The sequence below is a fragment of the Heterodontus francisci genome, chromosome 10, assembly GCF_036365525.1.
Source record: "Heterodontus francisci isolate sHetFra1 chromosome 10, sHetFra1.hap1, whole genome shotgun sequence".
NCBI lineage: Eukaryota > Metazoa > Chordata > Chondrichthyes > Heterodontiformes > Heterodontidae > Heterodontus > Heterodontus francisci.
Window position 1 is genome coordinate 74,850,263 of NC_090380.1, and position 23,812 is coordinate 74,874,074.

Genomic DNA, 23,812 nt, shown 5'->3' on the forward strand with positions numbered 1-23,812 from the left:
GGAAAGCTAATAGAATGTTATCGGTTATTGCAAGGGGAATTGAATACAAAATTAGGCAGATAATTCTTCAGTTATACAGGGCATTGGTGAGACCACATCTAGAGTACTGTGTACAATATTGGTCTCCTTATTTAAAGAAGGATGTAAATGCGGTGGAAGCAGTTCAGAGAAGGTTTACTAGACTAATACCTGGAATGGGCAGGTTTTCTTATGAGGAAAGGTTGGACAGGCTAGGCTTGTATCCATTGGAGTTTAGAAGAATAAGAGGTGACTTGATTGAAACATATAAGATCCTGAGGGGTCTTGACAGGGTAGATGTGGAAAGGATGTTTTCCATTTTGGGAGAATCTAGAACTAGGGGGTTACTATTTAAAAATAAGGAGTCTCCCAGTTAAGACAGAGATGAGAAATTTTTTCTCTCAGAGGGTCGTGAGTCTTTGGAATTGTCTTCCTCTAAAAGCAGTGGAAGCAGAGTCTTTCAATATTTTTAAGGCAGAGGTAGATAGATTCTTGATAAGCAAGGGGGTGAAAGGTTATCGGAGGTAGGTGGGAATGTGGAGTTGAGGTTACAATCAGATCAGCCATGATCTTATTGAATGGCAGAGCAGGCTCAAGGGTCCGAGTGGCCTACTCCTGCTCTTAATTCATATGTTCGTGTGTAAGAACTGCAGTATTTTAACAAAATCCACCACCACCTACTCAGGTCAACTATGGATGGCAATAAATGTGGCCTTGCAGCATCATCACAGGGTGTGCAAGTATGCATATGCTTTTTGTGTGAATTGAGGTGCTTTAAGTGTTGGGGGTCATTTTGGCCAAGGAAACCCTCCAGCCAAACTGTCAGAAGGCAATGGGAGCAAACATCTATTGGGGTCAATGGAAGCAGTGTAGCTCCGAGGACCTGGATGCAGTGCTGCAAGAAGTTTAATGACCTCACATGAGTAGTCAAGGTCAGTGAATTCACCTTCAAATGCCATATACTTACACTTGAATCACTAGCCTCAAACAATGCTTAATTCACCACCCCCTCCCCCGCTTCACTCATGTACCAACAATCTCTACCAATCACGTCTCGTAACTCGCATTCATAGCTTCACCTCACCTTCACACACTTAGCACTGCAGCAAGGCTCACACCCACCCATACTGCCAGCTACTCAACCATGACAACCACATCACCCAAACACATTGCACCAAACTCACTGACACACTTCCCTTCTCTTTCAGGACGAGGTGTCGCATAACTGCAATCACCTAGCCAGTGGGGGACTGGTACCAACACATGTCCTTACATCCACGGGGTACTGTACTTAAAAGATAAGACACCAGGAACGGTGATCAAAATCATGGGAGTGACCACTCCTCCTCCTCCTTCCCCTTCTCCTCAGCTGATCACCGTATACCTGGTGGCAAGTCCTGTACCCTCACGATGGCAAGGTTGTGCAGGATGCAGGAGACCACAACAAATTGTGACACACACTCTGGAGAGTACTGCTGTTCTCCTCCAGTGCAATCCAGGCAGAGGAAGCTTAAGCACCCCAATGGTCTGCTTGATGACATTTCCTGTGGCAGTATGTCTCTCATTGTATGCATGCTGGCGACGTATGCCTAGTTTGCGCACTGGAGTCATGAGCCAGGGGATCAGAGGATAGCTCTGTTGCCCAGTAGTTGTCATCTGGTCCTGGTGACTCAAATGCTGATGGTACAGTGCACTGGTGCGGAATAAAGGCATCATGACTGCTGCCAAGATACCAGGTATTTGCATGATGTACTGAATATGGTCACACACCAGCTGGACATTGAGGGAGTGGAGCTCTTTATTTTGCAGTACATCTCTGAATTTAGATACAGTGCTCTCAAAGTGGCAGGTGCAGTCAGTGGCACCCTGCACCGTGGGGAATTATGTTATCCTGGCAAAACCACATGCTCACTCTTCCAGATTTTCTCTGGAAAGAGAGAATGTAGCGTATTCCCCTCTCTTTGCATGCATGTGTCAGTCATCTCCTTTATACAGCAATGGACAGCAAACTGCAAGATATTGGAGATGTCTGCTGCTGTGGCCTAAAAGAAGCCTGACGTTAAGTAGTTGAAGGTCACAGTCACCTTCACAGCCACTGGCAATGCCGTCCTCACCCTGCTGCGAGGCTGTAGGTCTGCCTGCAACAAGTGGCAGATTTCAGTGAGCACCCCCTTAGTGAAACGGAGACAGCACACACATTGTTCCTGGCTTAAATTGAGGTAAGAGAAATGTTCTCTGAAGATCCTGAGTGGATATGGTCTCCTGGTGAGAGTCCTTCTCCCCTTCCTCCTCCTCCTCCCTCTTCAAGCATCTTGTCTTCTTCTGTGTCACCTCTGCTTATTCTCCCTGTCACACTGCAGACCAAGAGGGATAGAAACTAGAGCACTATATGACTGGAAGCAAGTAGAACCCTGGAAGTGAGAATCGAGGTATTCACCACGTGCCACATTACTCCCTGTAGACTTCACTAACCTTAACTACAAGTACAAACCACCAAACACTTCCATTAACTCAGCAACAGCCAGTAAAAATCAATCAGCAATGCACCTTAAAGTACTTGATGATGTCTTTAAATAGCACTGGTGATGGGGGTCCTTCCTGTTGCTGAAACGATGTTCAGTTGTGCGAGATTAAGAGAGGGCATTAGCTGGAGCATTGAGATTGAAAATGGAACCATTAGAATCAAAGCAGCTTTAAACACTGACTGACATCACAATCTGCTTGTCTGCATACTTCTGGTGCAAGTGCCCAGTGCCTGCGCTCAGCAAAATGATGTTCAGTGTGGCCTATGCCAGACATGTGCATACGCTATTTTGGACTTGTAGCGCAGAAAATGGGGTGCTGTGCATCTGAACTTTGCGGCCCAAGTTTCTCAAAACATTATGGTATTTTTTCAATCCTGAAATGATCTATTTTTAAAATAAAATGTTAGGCCATGATTTCTTTGGTTGGTTGAAGGGGAAGTAAACACTGAAGACAAAACAATTTTATGCAGTACAGCAAACTTTGAATATCATGGATATGCTGCAGAGCTGCTAAATTAGCAGTAAACTAGAAGAGATATGTGAAAAGAAGGGTCAGGATTGGTTTATTAAAAAAACCAAATTGGATCATAATAACTGGAAAAACTGGGTTGAAATGGTTGAATCATAAAACCCTGGAAAATTAGTCAGAATCTTCCTACCTACAAGGATGCAGATTTATACTGGGTGTCTCCCAAGTGCCCAGCTCATTTGTATCAATCCTTGCTCAGCTCCTTGAGCACAGACAGAAATAATATACCACATGGAGAAAGCAAACAGAAAATGAAAATGTCAGAGTCAGAATGAATGACATTAAAAAACACTTAATAAAAAGTCTGTAGCTCTTCTCGAGTCCAAAATATTTGAGGATGGAAAAGGAAAGAGACATTACCCTAATACATAACACAGGATGCATGTGGAACCAATTAAATTGCTAATATTGAAGAAATCTTTTGTTGTTCTCATGCAACACACTAAATGATTTACACCAAGCAGACTTTTTTTATTGCAGAAAGGAAAAGAACTAACACAAAGGAAGCAAAATTGTTACAAAATGAAGACTTTGTTGAAGGTTACTTTGAGTTAACTCCTTTATGCTGAGCTGAAAATTTTATGAACATAAATTGAAGTTAATCTAGTTCTTAGGATGAGAAACTGAACTTGCCACCGAAACGTGCAGCAAGTTAACGGATCCATCGTTCCGCGCATTCATCTGTACCAACACCGGATCTCAAATGCATTTAACCAATGAACTATAGACGTCGGTTGGATGTTGCGATGCAATTCCTCAGTCTGGAGGTTGCTAGCCACACTGGCTACAGTCTTTTGGTAGGTCCTGGGGAGGGCAAGAGGAGAGCCGTTGTGGTGCTGAGTTAAGTATAAAACTTTTGAGGACCACTGGTTAGACCGCCGGAGACTTTAGATTAAAAAAAGCTGAGTCATGTGTGTACAGCGCGGGCTCCCGCTTAGTTATTCCCCAATTTGAACCATTGCCGGCGTTGCAAGCAGTTGAAATTGGTGACCTCCACCCTGAAGCAGGAGTTAAACCCATGATTAGAATAAAGGAGCCGAACGCCTGTTCTGGGCAATGCCCAGACACCTCTGAAGTCACCGACTGTCTGTTTGGTAGCCGCAGGAAAGTGCCACCCAAAAATAGTCGCCGCAATTCTGATTTTATACCCAGAAATCAGGCACGATATATACCAATTCTTACTCCTTAATCTCGTTCCATAACCAGATTCAACAACCCCTCTGTTTTAATTCCAAAAATTTGTCATGTTTTAACTGGAGCGATGAGCATGTTTGTTTGGTCCTGAAATCTGGAACTCGCCCACTTCTCTGGCATTGATTCATATGAAAAAAACTGCAACTTTTAACAGTTTAAAATGTGTCGGTTACTTTGAACTGAACCATAGTAAAAGCCCAAGCCAAGACTGGCACAGTTATTTAGTTGACGTTGTAGATGTTGTTCTTCAAGAATTTTTTTTCAAATTTTATAATACGAATCTTAAACATGTATTTTCCATTTAACCAAAGCTTCTGAGTAGCTTAGTGAATTTAAGAAGATGCTGCCCAAATCATGATGAATGAGAAAGTAGTTGAGACACTGAATGGGCTAAAAATTGATAGAGGAGGTATTAGGAAGGCTGACTACTTAAACGATAAGTCACCAGGACCAGATAAGATGCATCCAAGGATACTTAGGGAAGTAAGGGTGAAAATTGTGGGGGCACTGGCCATAATCTTCCAAACCTCCTTAGATACAGGTGTGGTGCCAGAGGACTGGAGAATTGCAAATATTACACCCTTGTTAAAAAAAAACTGTGAGGACAAGCCCAGCAACTACAGGGCAGTCAGTTTAATCCCTATGTGTGAAAGCTTTTAGAAACAATAATTCAGGACAAAATTAATAGTCTCTTGGACAAATGTGGATAAGTTAAGGAAAGCCAGCATGGATTTGTTAAGGGCAACTAACTTGCTTAAGTTTTTTGATGAAGTAACAGAGCGGGATGATGTGGTGTACACGGACTTCCAAAAGGCATTTGATAAAGTGCAACATAACTGGCATATCAGCAAAGTTAGAGCCCATAGAAGAAAAGGGATAGTACCAGCCTGGATATAAAATTGGCTGAGTGACAAGAAACAGAGAGTAGTGGTGAATGGTTGTTTTTCAGACTGGAGGAAAGTACATAGTGGGGTTCCCCAGGGGTCAGTGTTAGGACCCCTGCTTTTCTTGATATAGATTAATGATCGAGACTTTGGTGTACAGGGCACAATTTCAAAGTTTGCAGATGACCCAAAACTTGGAAGATTGTGAACTGTAAGGAGGATAGCATTAAACTTCAAGAGGACACAGACAGGCTGGTGGAATGGTTGGAGAAGTGGCAGATGAAATTCAACGCATCGAAGAGTGAAGTGATTAATTTTGGGAGGAAGAATGAGGAGAGACAGTATAAATTAAAGGGTATAATTCTAAAGGGGGTGCAAGAGCTGAGGGGCCTGGGAGTATATGTGCACAAATCATTGAAGGTTGCAGGACAGGTTGAGAAAGTGGTTAATAAAGCATATGGGATCCTGGCTTTATAAATAGGAGCATAGAGTACAAAAACAAGAAAGTTATGATAAACCTATATAAAACACTGGTTCGACCTCAACTTGAGTATTGCGTCCAATTCTGGGCACCTGACTTTAGGAAGGATGTGAAGGCATTATAGAGAGTGGCGCAGTGGTTAGCACCGCAGCTTCACAGCTCCAGCGACCCGGGTTCAATTCTGGGTACTGCCTGTGTGGAGTTTGCAAGTTCTCCCTGTGTCTGCGTGGGTTTTCTCCGGGTGCTCCGGTTTCCTCCCACAAGCCAAAAGACTTGCAGGTTGGGAGGTAAATTGGCCATTATAAATTGCCCCTAGTATAGGTAGGTGGTAGGGAAATATAGGGACAAGTGGGGATGTGGTAGGAATATGGGATTAGTGTAGGATTAGTATAAATGGGTGGTTGATGGTCGGCACAGACTCGGTGGGCCGAAGGGCCTGTTTCAGTGCTGTATCTCTAAACTAAACTAAACTAAAAGATTCACCAGAATAGTTCCAAGGATGAGAAGCTTCAGTTACGTGGATAGGCTGGAGAAGCTGGAGCTGTTCTCCTTGGAGAAGGGAAGACTAAGAGGAGATTTGATAGAGGTGTTCAAAATTACGATGGTTCTGGACAGAGTAGATAGAGAGAATCTGTTCCCATTGTCGGAAGGATCCAGAACCAGAGGACACTGATTTAAGGTGATTGGCAAAAGAAGCAATGGCAACATGAGAAAAAATCTTTTTAGGCAGTGAGTGGTTAGGATTTGGAATGCACTGCCTGAAAGTGTGGTGGAGGCAAATTCAATCGAGGCCTTCAAAAGAGAACTGGATAATTATCTGAAGAAAAAAAATTTGCAGGGCTATGGAGAAAAGGGGTGGGGCGGGGGGGGGTGGGTGTGGTGGTTGTGGGTGGGTGGGGGTGGTGTGTTAGTGGGACGAGGTGAGTTACTCTTGCAGAGCCGGCTCAAACATGCTGGGCTGAATGGCCTCCTTCTGTGGTGTAACCAGTCTATGATTCTATAGTAATCAATCACATTAAGTTTGAAACTGCAGGTATTAAGAGCTTAGTGATGGCACATTCTAGAATGTTTGTCACTTTCCATTGTAAGATTTCTGTTTCCAAACATTTTAATGGGATCATCCACACTTTTAATGAGCTGGATCTTCTGTTTGGCTGTTAACGCCAGTAGATATGCAGCAGGAAGAGACTTTTATCTGTCCGGGTGTATGTTGAATTTGGGTAGACTCACAGTCATGTCTGCCGATGATTGACATTTGCTGAGGTGGAAATCCTATGCTTCAGTAGGTTTCCACAAGCAACCTCATTTTACAGTTTTTCCAATGGTTGTGACCATTGGGATGATCAAGGATAGGCAGGGTGAACATTGTTGCATGAGTTGGGGAGTACCACTTCATTGGAGGAGTCAACTGGGAGTGTGTTGCAGATATTTTGCCTGCTGTCACAGGATTCTCCTTGTTTTTGCCCTTGTTGCTGGTTTCCCCCAACCACTACCCACCCCAACCACCACCACCCCCAATCCTGCCCCTGTTGGTTCTGTAAGTTCCCTCTTTATCAATTTTCGGTGCAAAATGGTACAACATGCAGCAGATTGACACTGTTGTGGAGACTTCCACAGGACTCTGCTGGAGTGCTCCATTAGTTCTATCAATGAACATGAAGCATATTAGCATTTTGATAACGTGTTCGAGTAACATTGCAGTGACAGAATAGTCCTTATTGAATCTGTGACCTGCTGGGCTCCTGATGACCCTCAGCAGTATCATTAACCTAGATGAAGGAGAATGTATTTATCCCTCAGGGTCCTATTTACATTTAGAGTTTGAAGAATGGAAATACGGTGCACTGCCTCAAGATAGAACTCATGGCAATTCCCCAAATAAGGACAATTTGCATGCATGAATTCATGACAATGGTCATACACTGGCTGTGCATATATGGAGTGGAACTATTTTCTGTTGCTACATGACACACAATGAATGAAGGGAGATCATGCAAGCACATGGGTTCCATGGATAGCCCCTTGAAATTTGAGGAATTCTACCAGACTGAGACCTTTGATCAATATAGAACGTAATGGACTCAACAATGTGATAAAAAGCATTTTATTTCATTGAAATCATCTACTATCACAAGGCAGAAAATACATAAATAATAATAATAAACAAAGTCTAATGATTGCAATGCAAGGATTTACCAGTGCTTACAATATGTAATTCTTGTGACAGATTAAAAGCAATTCTGCCATTACACCTTAGTAGCAGAATATGTTTTGTATGGGTGCCTCTTATCTCAGTTGTAAGTGAAGGTATAATGACGGATGAAGCTTACTGAAAAATACTATGATATCATGGAGGCCTAGAATTGAATATTTAACATTGCATTAGAAAGCCAATTCAACCTAGTCTAATTTAGTAATTATATGTTTGGAATTTGTTGTAATGTTCAACTCAGTCATGCAACATTCCGTAAGGAACCAAAATTTGGCAAAGGGAACTGTTACAAATCTGAGGGCTGTGGGATTTCTGCAAGATTTAGAAAAACTGGTGTTTCGGTTTTGGGCACAATTGGCAATCCGGGGGCCAATTGCAGGCGAAATCACACTGGTTTTCTGAATTGATGTTGTGATTTAAGTTTCCGCGCAAACACTTCTGCGTAATCACAATGTAAAATCTTGGGGTTTTTACATTGTTAAAATGCAATATTAGCAAAAGTATTAGTTAACTTTCCAGTAGTTATTTAGTGAAACAGTAGAAGTTAATTATTTAATTTCAATTGCAAATAGGCAGCGCTATAGAACATAATTGTTTATTTTTATTCCTTGCATTGAAAAATATTCCTTGATATAATTAAGAGTGGTAACTTGGTGCAGTTTTATCAATACAGCTAAAAATGTGTTTATCACAATAATAATTGTCTGGGCCACCATCTGTAAGTAATCTAATTTTAAGTCACTGAAAATGATTTTAAAAAGAATTATACTTAACCATTTACCGGGTTTCATTGGTGGACACTAGTCAGTTTCTTAGTAAAGTAAGTATTTTTGAATATTTAAAAACTATAGCGCCTTTGCGCTTTAAAATAAAAGCTTAATTTTAAGAGCCTTCTTGAATGGTTGCAAACGGACAGACTCGTCAGAAACTTGCCGTGCTTATTATTTTGATCTGGGAGCATGGCCAGTTTCGTGGGGGGGATGGGGGAACTGTTAGTCAGGGTGGCTACCAGTGCAGCATATTTTTAGTGGGGTGCAAAGGTTCCCAAATCCAAACCTATGAGGAACTTGCCATATTTCGCAATCTTTATCAGCGTCAATGACTCCCATTTCTACTATATAGTGCAACGATGATTAGCTACAGGTTATTTTTTCATCTTTAACAAATAATCATTAAATCTCTTGTAATTTGTCTTATACTATGCACACAGCTCGGCATGTTCCAACAACACAATGTAAAAGGGGTACATGTAAATTTAGCTTTCCCTTTCATGTCGTGTGATATAATTGATTCATTCTGATTGTGTTCAATTTTCTATTTCTGTGCCATGCTTTTTTAAAAACCTTACCACTTGTGGAAATCAATTGTGATTGTTTATATTATTGAATATATTCCATAAATTAATTGCTGAGATGAAGTCTGCAGCAGAAACCTGGAGCTCTGAGTATATCAGCAGGATAGCTGGAGGGTAGAACAGTCATATTACCATCTAACTCGGTTCCATATGGCTTGAGGTGTTTGCATTAGTAACACGCACATACTACAGGAAAACAGTGATGGATGGCTTCTTTAATTGGACAGAGCTTCAGTAGAATAGATGGTGATGGAAGTAAAACTACCTGCTGAATGAGTACTAGCAAACGCGCAGGACAGCAGAGGGAATACAGAAATCCTGAGACTTGTCTGGTTAAATGGAAGAATTGGACTGAGTTTGATTAAAGGCAGATTTGATTAAAAGTGCAGAGTAACAGGGATCATGAATGCAACAGTTTTTCTATATGCGCTTTTGGGTTTGAAATAAATTCATGTAGAAATTCAATGTTATGTACAACAGTATAGCAGTTGAGATTTTCAGCTTCACACAAGAACAAAATATGGCCCACATTTGGAGACGTGATGATATGTCTTCCATTAACACACATAATTATGCTTCTATAACTACCTCACCATTTCAGGTGGGATTCAGGTGAAAAGAGAGAAGGTGGGAAGACAGACAAGATAAAGGTTAGGAGAAAGGAATAAGAATGTATGGAGAGTATTCTGCAGAACCAGAGAGGTGTAAAGGACAATAAGAGGGCAAACTAAAGGATGAGGACAGATGTAAAAATGCTTCAGTCTTTAAATTTGCCTATTTTCTCTCGCTAGTATTGCTTGGTTGTTTGAAATTTGTTTTGCTACTATGTCTCCTTGGAAACACATTTCCAGTATGGGCTTACTGTTAGTTACATCGCCTCAGAAAGATTTACAACCATAACATATCCTGGCTGCCTTCGATTGTCTGGCTGAGGTGCACATGAACAGATGCAACTGAATAATCAGAGGTGTGGGTTACTGCTGGCAGTTCCTTTTTCTGCCAGTGCCAGATTTACGTACAGCATGAGCCATCTAACCGTGTACTAGTAATTAGGTTTATCCACCCAGAATCCCAGTGGTCATCAGTCTGCTCCTTCAACATGAAATTAATCAAATTAAGCATTGCAAAATAAAGTATTTCAAATATCTTTTTTCTCTTGACTCTTTTAACCTCATTTAAACTTCTCCAGCCAAATCATCTAGCCTCGCCGGCTGATTTATACTGAACAATCTTCCATGTTCGCCTATCCTCTTTTGTATCTCGCTCCAATCTTAAACTTGTTCCCTTACCATTTTTCATCAGTCGTCATCCTTTCGTTTGCCCTCATCATCTTTTACACTTTTCCGGTTCTCTAGAATACTGTCTATGCATTCTTACACTTTCCGCTCAATCCTTTATCTTGTCCTTTGTTCCACCCTCTGTTTTCCTCTCTCTCCCTGTTTCTACAGCCGATTCACCCAGTCACATTTTCCTGTCAGAAGAAATAGAATTCAAAGTCATGCACATCTGATTGGGCTATGGTGTTCTATAAATAATAACCATTCATCTTGCTAAGTTACATAGCAAAATAGTTACAGTTTCAGACAGGAGAAGGTCATCAGCCTATCTAATCCACCTGTTCACTGTGTTCCCTTGGTGCAATTCTAATAATCCTGAATCGTGACAAGAACTTGCCTAGTTCTTGAAACTCATTAAGGTTTCTTCTTCCATCGCCTGTAATCTGTTCCATGTACTTAACACCCTTTTAGTAAAAAAGTTCCTCCTGCATTTAATATTTTCTTTTGTTATAGGACCAGAGGTATACAATAGAAATAGGAAGGCAGAGGTAATTCATAGACAGTAGCACAAATGTGCAAAAGGTAACATCGACAACAGTTATGTTTGAGTACTTAATGACCTAAAAACATTAAACCAATATCCTGTCTATTTTACAGTGCTGTCTCTTCAGATTAAACACCAAGTAAAATATCTTGATAAAACTTGCCTGTAAGCCATTTTTATTTAAATAAATTATTTAAAGAAGTTATTTTAAGAAATAAGGGAGTATACTTAGTATAAGAATGTTACAATTATGGAAAACCAATTATACTTTTCAGAGGCTCACTATAATACAAGGGCTTTATAAAGTAGAAATTACAAAATTAAACAACACCCCTTCACAACCTGAGAATTTAGAAGAGCCAAGGCTCAGAATAAGGATTTCCAAACCATAAAATGGACTTCTTGTTGGGTTAAGAATAGATTTTGTGGGAAATGTTAGAATATAAATCTGATTAGAACAGTGTGAGAAAAAAATGCACCAGCTGGAAACAGGAAAATGTGGAGATTGATGTGTGTATTGAAGATATACACAGTTATATTTCCTCTTTGCTTTCTTTCGATCAGAACTGGCTTAGAGGCCATCATGGAGACATATGCCTTCTGGAGACCTCCTGTTCGGACACTCACATTTGAGGATTTTACCAACATGCAGAAGCAACAAGGTAATGTTTTTTTAGTTTTTTTTCCTGTACAGACTACAGAGTTTCTAATGGCCATTGTCACTGCCACTCTTAGATTAGCTCTTAGCAACAACAACAACTTTAACATCATAAAACATCCTAAGGTGCTTCACAGGAACATTATCAAATAAAATTTGACACTGAGCCATATAAGAAGATATTAGGGCAAAAACCCTAAAGCTTAGTGAAAGAGGTGAGTTTTAAGGAGTGTCTTGAAGGAGGAAAAGGAGTAAGAGAGTTGGATAGGTTTAGGAATTCCAGAAATAAAAACAGGAAGTGCTGGAAATGCTCAGCAGATTTGGCAGCATCTGTGGCATGAGAAATAGAGTTAACATTTCAGGTCTGTGACCTTTCATCAGAGCTGGCAAAGGTTAGAAGTGCAATGGGCTTTGAGCAAGTGAAAGAGGGAAGGGAGGAAGAAGAACAAAAGGGAAGGTCTGTGACAGGGCGGAGAGCAGGAGAGATTGAATGACTGGCACTTGATCCACTTGACCCACCTTATTCCCCAAAACCAGCTGCACCAATGCTTCCTTCGTCCTTGGGTCACAAACATACTGATCTGGAAAATGCTCCTGAACACACTTCAGAAACTCTGCCCCTTCTCTACCCTTTACTCTATTCCAGTCTGTATTAGAATAATTAAAGTTTTCCATATTCAGTACTCTATTGTTTTTGCAACTCTCTGTAATTTCCCTGCAAATTTGCTCTTCCAAATATTTTCCACTAGTTGGTGGCCCATAGAATACACCCAGTAGTGTAATGGTACCTCTATTATTTCTTAACATTGACCAAATAGGTTCTGTCCTTTACCCTTCCAAGACATCCTCTCTCTCCAGCACTGTAAAATTCTCCTTAATCAATACTGCCACCCTTCCTCCTTTCCCTCTTTCCCTATCTTTCCTGAATGCCTTGTATCCAGGAATATTGAGTACTCAGCCCTACCCTCTCCGTCATTGCCATGCCATCATATTCCCATTCGGCTGTCTGCACCTGCAGCTCACCAACCTTCTTTACCACGCTTCATGCGTTTACATACAAGCACTGTAAAGCTAATCTGAACCTTATTGCATTCATTCTTAGTCAGACCCCACTTAATACCTTACTATTTCTTACTCTAGTACTATATGTCTCTCCCAATCCTTTGTGCACCTTGTTTCTCCTTTCTAATGCTACATCCTGGTTTCCAACCCCCTGCAAGACTGAAAGACAGCTCATAATTGAGGCCGGAGGTTTCAAGTATTGGACAGCCTGGGACTTGAATTCCGAATTCAGAAACTTGTCAAATGAGCATTATTACTGCTGCACTGTGAAACATAATAGACCGTTAGAATAAGTGGTTTATGACAAATTGTAAAAAAATAGAGTCTTCTAGGTGTACAAAGTGATAATAAACAACACTCAGTTTTATTAATCTCCATCACTTAAATTATTTCAGGCTGTACATATGTTTAATTAGTAAGTGTTTCTCATTCTGGGACTTCATTCTGTAGGTAAGGAACTGATCTGTCTCATCTGAAGCTGAACATGTAGCATTGAACAGATGGACAATGCTATATTTTCCTTATTTTGAGGTTCGTTGCCAAAAGTTTAGGAAGATGCTGTCAGTCTGAGAATTAAATGCTCAATCTTATTGTGGCCATCAAATTTGAGAGGCAGATTGAATGACTCAACCTCTTGTCCATCTGACAAAGAAGTCAGTATTGCAACTGCCAGGCTAGGCTGCTGTGGTTATATTAATGATCATACTATGATTTTCCTGTAATAAAACCCAATCAGCATGGTACAGGTCAGCTTTCTCAAGGCAATAAGCTAACACTTATCCCAGAAATCCCAGACTTCTGATGGATTTTAATAGTGTAGGCACTGAATACTTGCCAGATTATATTAGGCTGTGTGGTTCAGCACTAGCCTATTTTAATTTAGAAAATTTATTTCAACATTTCTTTCATTGTAAATGTTGATTTGATTTCTACTTTCTACTTTGAAATTATTTTCCTCTCGGAGTCACACACAATTCCCAGGCTGAGAGAGAAGGCATTAAGTCTGCTTGCAGATCTGCATGAGTATTGTATTGTTCACCTGTTTCCCCTTTCTCTGGAAAGGTGCATCTCCCAAATAACACAACTAATTTTAATACTTTGTACTAAACATATGGAGAATAAAGGCGGAAGAACTTGCAACTTACTCTTCATTGCCTTAATGTATCGTTCATATTTTCTTATTGGTATTTATTTGCTGAGATGGAAGAACAGTATATTATTGTCTGATATGGTATTTCAGATTTAGTTTAGTTCATGGAACAAGCAAAATGTCTTTCTATATTATTTCCAAAGTCCTGAATGTAATGTTAAAGCCAATTATATATATTTTAAAAATTGATTCAATATGAAATCATTGTCTTAATAATGGGCTATTTTGTCCTTTGGCCTAATTGGCAATGGATATGACTTGTGTTTTCTTCTCATTTAAAACCAATTGAGTGTTCTTTTGTATGCCAATTTCATACTGCCCAGAGCAACGCATGGTTTTACTTCTCTCACACTCTCCCATTGTTTCCAATTGGAGACACATTCTATATGTGTAATAAATCCTCATTGCTTAAGACAGTCTTCTATGATGTCATAGAAAAGACAGAAACAATCATTGGGAAAATGTTGTACAAGTGCCAAAAGTTGAATAAAATGCAGTTTTCTCTTAAACCGTGGATTGGAATTGATCCAAGTTTGGCAGATTGATTTATTTTCATATTTTGATTCATCTTACATAGTTACTTTATTCTGTTAGATGCTGTATTTTTGTAACAATCCATAATATTTAGTCTGGCTGGAATATTCTGTCTTTTCTCAATCTGGTGTCCTCGGCCCATGGCACAAAGCTGCATTCTAAAGCTTTCACTGGCACTATGTTATAAAAGAAAGAAAGGCTTACATTTATACTGCATTTTGTCATGACCCAGGACATCCCAAAGTGCTTTACAGTGAATTAGGTACTTTTTGAAGTGTAGTCAATGTTGTTATGTAGAAAACACAGCAGCCAATTTGCACACAGCAATCACACACAAACAGCAGTGTGATGATGCCCAAATAATCTGCTTTTATGATGATGATTGAGGGATACATATTGGTTAGGACACTGGGGATAACTGCTCTCCTCTTCAAAATAGCACCATGGGATTTTTACATCCACCTGAGAGGGCAGATGGGCCATGATTTACCACCTCATCCAAAAGATGTCCACCTCCAACAGTGCAGTACTCCCTTAGTACTGCACTGGAGTGTCAGAGTTGATTTTTATGCTCAAGTCCTACGTTGGGACTTGAACCCACAACCTTCTGACTCAGGTGGCAGAGTGCTACCAATTAAACCACAGCTTTCTGAGAGATATTATAAGGAAAACAATGCCATCTCTCTTAGCCTGGGAGAGGTTAGGAGTAATTTCTTTACGTAGAATCATAGAATGGTTACAGCACAGAAGGAGGGCATTCAACCCATCGTGTCCATGCTGGCTCTGTGTAAGAGCAACTCACCTCGTCCCACACCCCGCCTTTCCCCTGTAGCTCTGCAAATTTTTTGTCTTCAAACGATTGTCTGGTTCTCTTTTGAAAGCCTTAATTGAATCTGCCTCCACCACACTTTCAGGCAGCACATTCTAGATCGTAACCACTCACTGCCTGGGGCGGCGCAGTGGTTAGCACCGCAGCCTCACAGCTCCAGGGACCCAGGTTCAATTCTGGGTACTGTCTGTGTGGAGTTTGCAACTTCTCCCTGTGTCTGCATGGCTTTCCTCTGGGTGCTCCGGTTTCCTCCCACCGCCAAAAGACTTGCAGGTGATAGGTAAATTGGCTGTTATAAATTGCCCCTAGTGTAGGTAGGTGGTAGGGCATATGGGATTACTGTAGGGTTAGTATAAATGGGTGGTTGTTGGTCGGCACAGACTCGGTGGGCCGAAGGGCCTGTTTCAGTGCTGTATCTCTTTAAAAAAAAAAGCTTTTCCTCATGTCACCGTTGCTTCTTTTGCCAATCACCTTAAATTGGAGTCCTCTGGTTCTGGATCCTTTGGCCAATAGGAACAGTTTCTCCATCTCTACGCCATCCAGACCCTTGATGATTTTGAACATCTCTATCAAATCTCCTTTTTATCTTCTCTTCTCCAAGGAGAACAACTCTAACTTCTCCAACCTATCCACATAACTGAAGATCCTTATCCTTGGAACCATTCTCATGAATCTTTTCTGCACCCTCTCTAATGCCTTAAAATCCTTCCTAAAGTGTGGTGCCCAGAACTGGACACAATACTGCAATGGAGGCCGAACCAATGTTTTATACAGGTTTATCAAAACTTCCTTGCTTTTGTACTCTATGCCCCTACTTATAAAGCCCAGGATCCCGAATGCTTTATTAATCACTTTCTCAATCTCCTCTTTAAAAAGACAACCCCTTGTTCCATTGCAGATTTGCCTGCCAATCGTTGATTCCAATTTACCTGGGCCAGATCCGTTCTCACCCCATTGAAGTTCACCTTTCCCCAATTAATTATCTGGATTGCTCCTTGTCCTTTTCCATAGCCAACCTAAACTTATGATACTATGATATAACCTTGAATATGAGAGTTTATATGGACGACAGGAGAGCAGAGAAATTAGAGGAGAGAGGTAAAATGAGTTGAAATGTACAATAAAATCACCAAGGATGAAGAATTATTCAGCGCAGAGGCTGAAGGAGAAAAAAAGCTGGTTATCTCAATAAGAAACTCATGGTGAGAATGAGGATTTTAAAGGGAGACAAAAGGATTGGAAGAAGATGAGGTACTCAAATGAGAAGAACATATCTGAGGATTAGAGGAGGGAGCAAGGTGTGATTTAGTGACAAGGGCTACACTACCACCATGCTGGTTTAGACAGGGCAGATGGTGGAGGCTAATGGTGTTCTGCAGGGTCTGTTGTTCACACTATTCATAAACAATTTGACAAAAAAATGTTGTGTAATATTATAACATTTACTGTAATATCAATAGATTATCAAGTTGAAAATACATATGCGATAAACAGCATTCAAAGTGATGAGGACCAATTTGAATGGTGTTAGATTTAAAACAATGTGTATTGGAAGAGGAAACAGCAAATTAAATGATATCCGTTAGCCAGAGATGGCCCGAATATTTTGGGGGTGAACATTCAAGTTCACATTGGAGGTGAAATTCAAGAGTGACACAAAGTGGATGGTAGTGAATCAGTCTCCCTTTATAAACCCAGCCCAATTTTCCTTTCCATTGGCCAATAAATTCAAATCAGCATCAATGATGTAATTATTCAACAATTCCACTTAACAACTTTACTTCCTGACTAACACTACCTCCTGCTTCCCCCCATTAACCATGGGTGTTACAGGTCATCAGGCAACCATTTCAAAATACTATTTCAAGGGATCCACAGCCATTCTCAGGTACAGCTATATGGAGCTTTTGAAGACTTTTTATGCAGCATTTTGTGGTCTGTTGACAAAAGATTTGAATGTCCTTGTAGTTGCTGCGAACTAGGGGTTTCTAGCACTGCAGTTGTTTCTTCATGTGTGCCCATGTAGAAACCTCACTCTGGGAGGAAGAGGAGGAGCAGGAGGAAGGAGCAAAGAGCAAACAGCTAGAGGGAGAACAAATAGAAAGATGTATCCTTGGAGGAATCCATACCATGCCAGAACAACATAACTGCAGTTCTCTGAGGAATAGTACATCAGAAGGTTTTGATTCGCTAGAGAAGCAATGTGAGTTGTATTTCATCTTGCAAGAAGACATATAGCCAACTGCAGCCAGCATAGCAATGTTTGTTGCAGGAGGAGGTGGAGGTGACCAGGAAAGCAAACGAATGAGCTAAGTCCAAGGCCAGCTCACGTTCTAACTCTGCTGAAGGAGACTGAGGTGCAGAAATCAGGGGCCCAGCACTAAAAAGGAAGTTGATTTCTGTGCACCAGCAATTGCTGAATGGTTTAGACTGCCTGCCAGGGAGCTTCCACAACATGGTGGATAGTATGGTGTAGTATGGAGTCTACTGCCCACTTCATGTTGGTCCAGCCTGATCTTCCTGGCTTCAAAATAATGTATATAAAATTTTTGTTTTTAAAAAGCTCACTTTGGCAGCTCTGAAGAATCCCGAATAGGGCAGGCCTGACTCCTACCCTGTTCATCATAGACCAATTTTAACTAGGGGTCCTAAAACAGGCATCAGACCTCTCGTTTATATATGGAAAAAACTGAATGCCTTGGGCCTTGTTGCAATGGTTTTACACCAATAAAATGTGTACAATGAGATCCAGTTTCTGCCCCATTATTTTCTGCTTGCTAGTCCCTGTTTTCAAGGAGAAACGGGGCTGTAAGGAGACCAAAATAACACCCCCAATTTTTAAAAAGCAGTGAGGTATAAAAGTATGGATAATGTTGATGTAATTCAGCTATTTGACTCGGATTCTGAGTGTTGAACTGGAGGAGAATGGTTAAAAGTATCAGATTCAACTGAGATGAGAAATCAGAAAAAAAAAACTTTTCCACCATGGAATGAACATATGGAACAATCTCAGAAAAGCAGTTGCTAGTGTGCTGATTAATTTCTGCAAAAAAACTGAAAATATATCTGATTGCATAGAAGATTGGCGATTTATAGGTGTGGAATATAATTCTGAATAACCTATGAGATACAAAGCGAATTGTTTATCAAGTGGTCTTTCTTCATTCGTTGCTGTCTTACATTTTATGTTCTTAATTTATCTCAACAATAAAATACATTTATTTTATTCATGAATAAGATTTTGATTACCTATTCAGAGCAGTGACCCTTTCCTATGGAATTATGAAGTCGTCCGCACTTGTGGAATAACTTGCAAAACACCAGAAACTGTTTCAATTTGTATATTCTCTATTTATCTGGTGTTTTCTGTTTTGCTTTTAGGAGGTAGTACAGGAACATCTCCAACAACTTCTAGTCCAGGAACTCCATCCCCTTCAGCATCTTCCCACCTACTGTCGCCATCCTGTTCCCCACCAACTTTCCATCTGGCCCCCAACACTTTTAATGTTGGCTGCAGGGAGAGTCAACTCTGCAATCTCAACCTCTCTGAATATCCAGCCTGTGCCCGAGGCAACATGGCAACCCTGCAGAGTTATCCTGCTCTAGCTGAGGGTGGATACAACCGATTACAAGGTCCCAGTGCCTCTTCTCAACCACCATCGGAAACATTCGTTCCACAGAGGACTTCTTCATTAATCTCTGCAGTACCCACCCCTTCTTCATTACAAGGCAACAACAAGATGGATGCTTACAGCAGTCAACTGCCACCATTTACAGCTTCCCAATTTCAATACGTCATGCAAACAGGAAGTCCTACCTCTAACACCTCTTCATCTCACATGTTTAGTGGTAGCCATGTCCAACAGAGCTCCTACAATGCCTTCTCGTTACACAACCCATATAACCTTTATGGTTACAACTTCTCTGCCTCCCCTAGACTGGCAACCGGCCCTGAGAAACTTAATGCCTCCCAAAGCACTTTACTCTGCTCCTCTTCTCCCAATGGGGCCTTCAGCGAGAGACAGTTCTTGTCCACGGGAATGGATGGGATGCATGTGATTGGTTCCACTCCTTCCCAGCAGCCTCAGAATGCGTGTGACACCAGACAGTATGGGACTGTCCCAGGGAGTTCTTCACAAATGTCAGTGCATATGGTATAAAAGCAATATTTAACAAAAAATCTTTACCTGAGTTGTCCATACGCATACAGCACTATGCATTAGGGACTCCACAGTGAGTTGATGTCAGTACCAGCAGCAGTAGAATTTTGTCTACAAAGCACAATAATACTAATCTTCCTAAGTTAACTGTCCTACAAACACCCATAACACAATGATTTCTGAAGCTGCAGTGATATGGGGATAAGCTAAACTATACTGAGCACAGAAGATGTAAATGTAATTGGGACTGTATCATTGTCAAGAATTTGCTAATATTTACCCTTTTACACAGGTTACAGCACATATACATAATTCTGCTTCTATAAGCAGCTTGATTTACAGAAACTGGATAAATGCCTGTCCCTTGCAGCAACACGTGATTTACATTGTGGACAACACATGTTGTCTAGTTTTGAGTAAAAGTTGCTTGCCTTTCTCAAACCTGGAAGTATTATGTCCGGTTTTTGGACCCTTATTGTGCCAAGTTCCATATTATTGTGTTCAGAATTGTCTCCATGCAGTTGTACTGTACACATACTGTAGTATTTCAAGAATGGCCCATTCTGACATCGCTTTGTGTTAGGCCCTTAATAGAAGAGCTTTGTTTTAAGTTTCTGAGAAACGAGTTCATTTGTTTTTTTTCTCTTTTCTTTTGCAAAAATGTAGTGTTGACGATTACAATAACTAACTGGAACAAAGTGTAGAAAATACAGACAGTATTTGAGTTCACTGTGAAGAAAATGCAAACATTTCTAATCAATGCTGAAGAAAGCTATTAATAGTGAAAGTTTGTTACTTCTAAAATGTTGTTTTCAACCAACTTTTCTTATTAAATAATTACTATTGGATGAATGTGCACTCATCCAGATGGGGACAATGTTGTGCAAGTGGCAAAGAACAAAAGTTATTAACTACCCCTATTAGGTTATAAGTGTATTAGACTGTCCCATTGAACTTCTTATTTTGGGTGTGCCATATGAAATAGCAGAAAGGCACACAAAATTTACTCAGTCGCTGGATGTTAGGACAACATACCTTCCCTAAAAGAAGAATCGGCACTTATCAAGATGGTCATAGAACTTGGTGAACTACATGCAAGGAAACTCTTGACTCTTATGCTAAGTGTTTGGATCTAATAATCTAATAATGGGAACCTTCCCTGGCTCAAATAATTGTGCCTGTAAAGAAGCAACCCCCTGTAAACTGATCCTGTAACTCAAATTAAAAATGTGTGAGGAATGAAACCATGCTTGTGAAAATGTTCCTTTTAGACAAATACTCCCATTACAATTGTACTTATGAAGTGGATTGTGTTGCATTGGAAAAGATGAAGGGTTAACACATTTGTGTTGGAAATAGGCAAAGTTCAAGACACCCTTCAGCACAGCTTCACTAACCAGCAGACAACAGACATGATTGACATCTGTGGTATTCAGGCAGCATTATGCTTGTTGATTGGAACAAGAACAGTTGAAGCAATGAAATACACAATTACTGCAGCTAACTGCGTATTTGATTGTTCGTGAACTTTAATCCCTTCTTTGTGCCTTTAGAGCTTATTTTTAATGAATTAGTGAGCTTAGGTGCAGATTCATGTTTAAGCATTCTAGAACATTCCCAATTACAAGTGCATCTAACAAGAGCTTCCAACTTTCCAATGGAATTTTCTCCAAAAAGTTTGTTATACTGAAGGGAATAAACCTTTCCCTGCACAGCCACTTTCCCCACCACAGCTCTACAATAATAGCCAAACTAGTAATGGCTTCCTGTATGCTGCACTCAATTGTTCCATGACTGCAAATATTGTCCTTTCAACTCCCCACCCCAGAAAATTTGTGAAGCTGTCTCTTTCCACAAGAAGGATAAGTGGATCAGATACAAGACTGCTTTACAAACAATTCTTTTGCACTTTTTGGAAGTTCTGGGAGAAGCCAAACTGTTTTGTGGAGCTACCTATATCTACCTGAACAAACTTAGTGGTGTTACGGATTAAGTCTTACAAATTCTTGGAAAGCAATAGCTCCTTTCAACCCCAAAGAACTCCTGCCATTATAGACCTGAAAAAAAGAACATCCCTCAGATGGACAAATTAAACAGCTTCAGACTCACAGCAAAATTTTTGTCATGATAAGCAATCTCATGGGCAGTCAGGCTCCTGATTTTCCAAGGAAAAACTCAAAAACCTTATATTTTACGAAACAAACAAGCAAAAAGTCTCATCAAAAAGATGCCTTTTTCCCAGACAAAACCAATACCCCCTGATAATTAATGTTCTACATTTGCAGTTACATTTTTGCAAGGTAACTTTATTCTACTTTTAAATACTTGGAACTAGAAAGATGCTGGCTGGAATTTTGTTCTTACGGCGGGGGTCCCAACGATGGGCCCAAAAACTGGGTGGAATGGGTGGAGGCGACCCTGCCTTGGCTGTCTGCAGGACCTGGAGTTGCATTTTACGGGTGTCAGGCAACTAATTAGTTGCCAGCAGGGCTACTGTCTTTCTTAAGGACGGCTGCCTGCCTGAAGTATCTGCCAGCAAATTGGAGAACCAGCCGCTCAGCAGTCTCAGCAGCGCCACTGGGAGCTGTGGCCACTGCTGGGACTACACCTGGAGAAGAGGATGCCATGGAAGGATGCTGGCCTCCCAACCAGGTAAGTGGAGTTTGGGTGTGCCAGGGCTAGTCAGGCAGGCCCGGGTGGGGGGGGGTGGTTTTTGATGAAGACAGGTGATGTGGTTGTCATGGGGGAGGTCACCGCCATGGGCCAAAGAGTGCCCAAATAGGAGGGCACCCCCGAGTCCACTGGAGGGTTCACACAGCAGAGGGCTCACCTTCAGCTGGTAAGATGCCAGTGGCAGCAGGAAGATGCCCTTAATTGGCCACTTAAGTAGCTCAGTTGGTCTGTGGGCAGGAGGGTTGTCCACCATTTTTCCTGCCACTGGCAAGACAGCATAACGATGGGCACGCCAACCCCCCATTCTCTCGCTATTTTATGGATCCTCCCCTTCCAACCCCCCGCCCCCAATCCTTTCCCCAGAGGACTAGTAAAATTCAAACCCACCGTGACTTATTTTACAGGTCTAGATTTTTCTAGTCTAGATTAAGCCTCAAACTATAAACAAGATCAAGATTTCCATTTTCATTTCTATATGTGCCCATGTATCAGGTGTCTGCCTTTCAATGCTATCTTCAGATGAACATGATCTGCTTATTGCATTACATGAGGGAGTTGGGTGAACTCAGCAATAGTTATTAAGAGGAACTCCATGAACTGAATTATGCCTCAGAATGGGGAGAACTGTGATGTACCAGAGATTATACTGAGGATAAGATAGTCTATTATACAGCAGCACTTAGAGGATTAAATAGTATATTATACTGGACACCTCTGTGGGTTATACAGCATTATAATAGTGAGATCTTTACATTAAATAGTATGTTGTAGGGAAATCTGTGGGCTGAACAACACAGTTATAGGGAAGTATTTTTTGACTGAATGGTACATTACAAAGGGGAGCACTATGGACTGGGTAATATATGTTGGAAAGGATGTGCTGAACAATGCCTTACATATAGAGGTCGTATTGAATGAAGAGTGTTATACAACGAATTCAAATCTGCATCTTTGTGTAAAAATTAATATTTTTAATCAAAATATTTAATTGAGGGATAATGTCAATAGTCTAATGAGCTGTGTCAAATATTAATAGTTAAACACTCTTTATTGGTGTTTATAAGAAATTTGAGATTTTATTAATTTATTTTATTCTTCCCCGTTTCCCCCATCACTTTTCACCATTTTTCCTCGAAAGGCGTCTTGCCTATAGGTAGCCATTTTAATATAGTGATGAATGATGGTTCAAACATCAGCTTCTATACACTCAACTCCATTATACATTCATGTTTAGCAGATGATTTGTGTGATGTGAAGATACCATTACTGCCCCTGACAGAAACCAACTAGAAATCGTGGGATGCCCTGAATGTCAGAATTTTCTGAAAAAAGAAACTGTCCCAGCACTGGACTGCTCGCATTTTGCTCAGCTTCACTCAGCACCATGTCCCAGGCTCACATTTGCACAAACTCGGGCACAAGTTACATTAGTTTAGGCTCAGACTCTGAGTCAATTGATAATAAACTAGTTCAAAACAAGCACGAGTAGAAACTTCATTCAGGCTAAGGTTTTGCTTTGTTCATCTTATTCTCCCATAAATATTAGTCCTATTTCTGTGACTACATCAGACAACATTAGGTTATTACATTCTACTTCTGAGCAAATCGAGCCACAGTAACCAACATTTAAACTATATCTGGTCAGAATTGAAATTCTGCTGGTGAAGAATATTCAATTAACTTTAAAAGAAACCTATTTAAAACAAACTATTTAAATAATGAGCAATT

The 23,812-nt window shown here is 40.6% G+C and overlaps 1 protein-coding gene across 4 annotated transcripts in view; it reads left to right on the forward strand.

Moving 5' to 3' along the window:
• The window catches only part of tbx15 (T-box transcription factor 15), a 90,720-nt gene extending 71,309 nt beyond the window's left edge, over window positions 1-19,411 (forward strand). For all 4 annotated transcript variants that reach the window (XM_068039918.1, XM_068039920.1, XM_068039919.1 and 1 more), the window contains 2 exons: window positions 11,583-11,680; window positions 18,633-19,411. In XM_068039918.1, the coding sequence (XP_067896019.1) occupies window positions 11,583-11,680; window positions 18,633-19,411 (877 nt within the window). The remainder of the gene's footprint in view (window positions 1-11,582; window positions 11,681-18,632) is intronic.
• The last annotated feature ends 4,401 nt before the right edge of the window (window positions 19,412-23,812 follow it).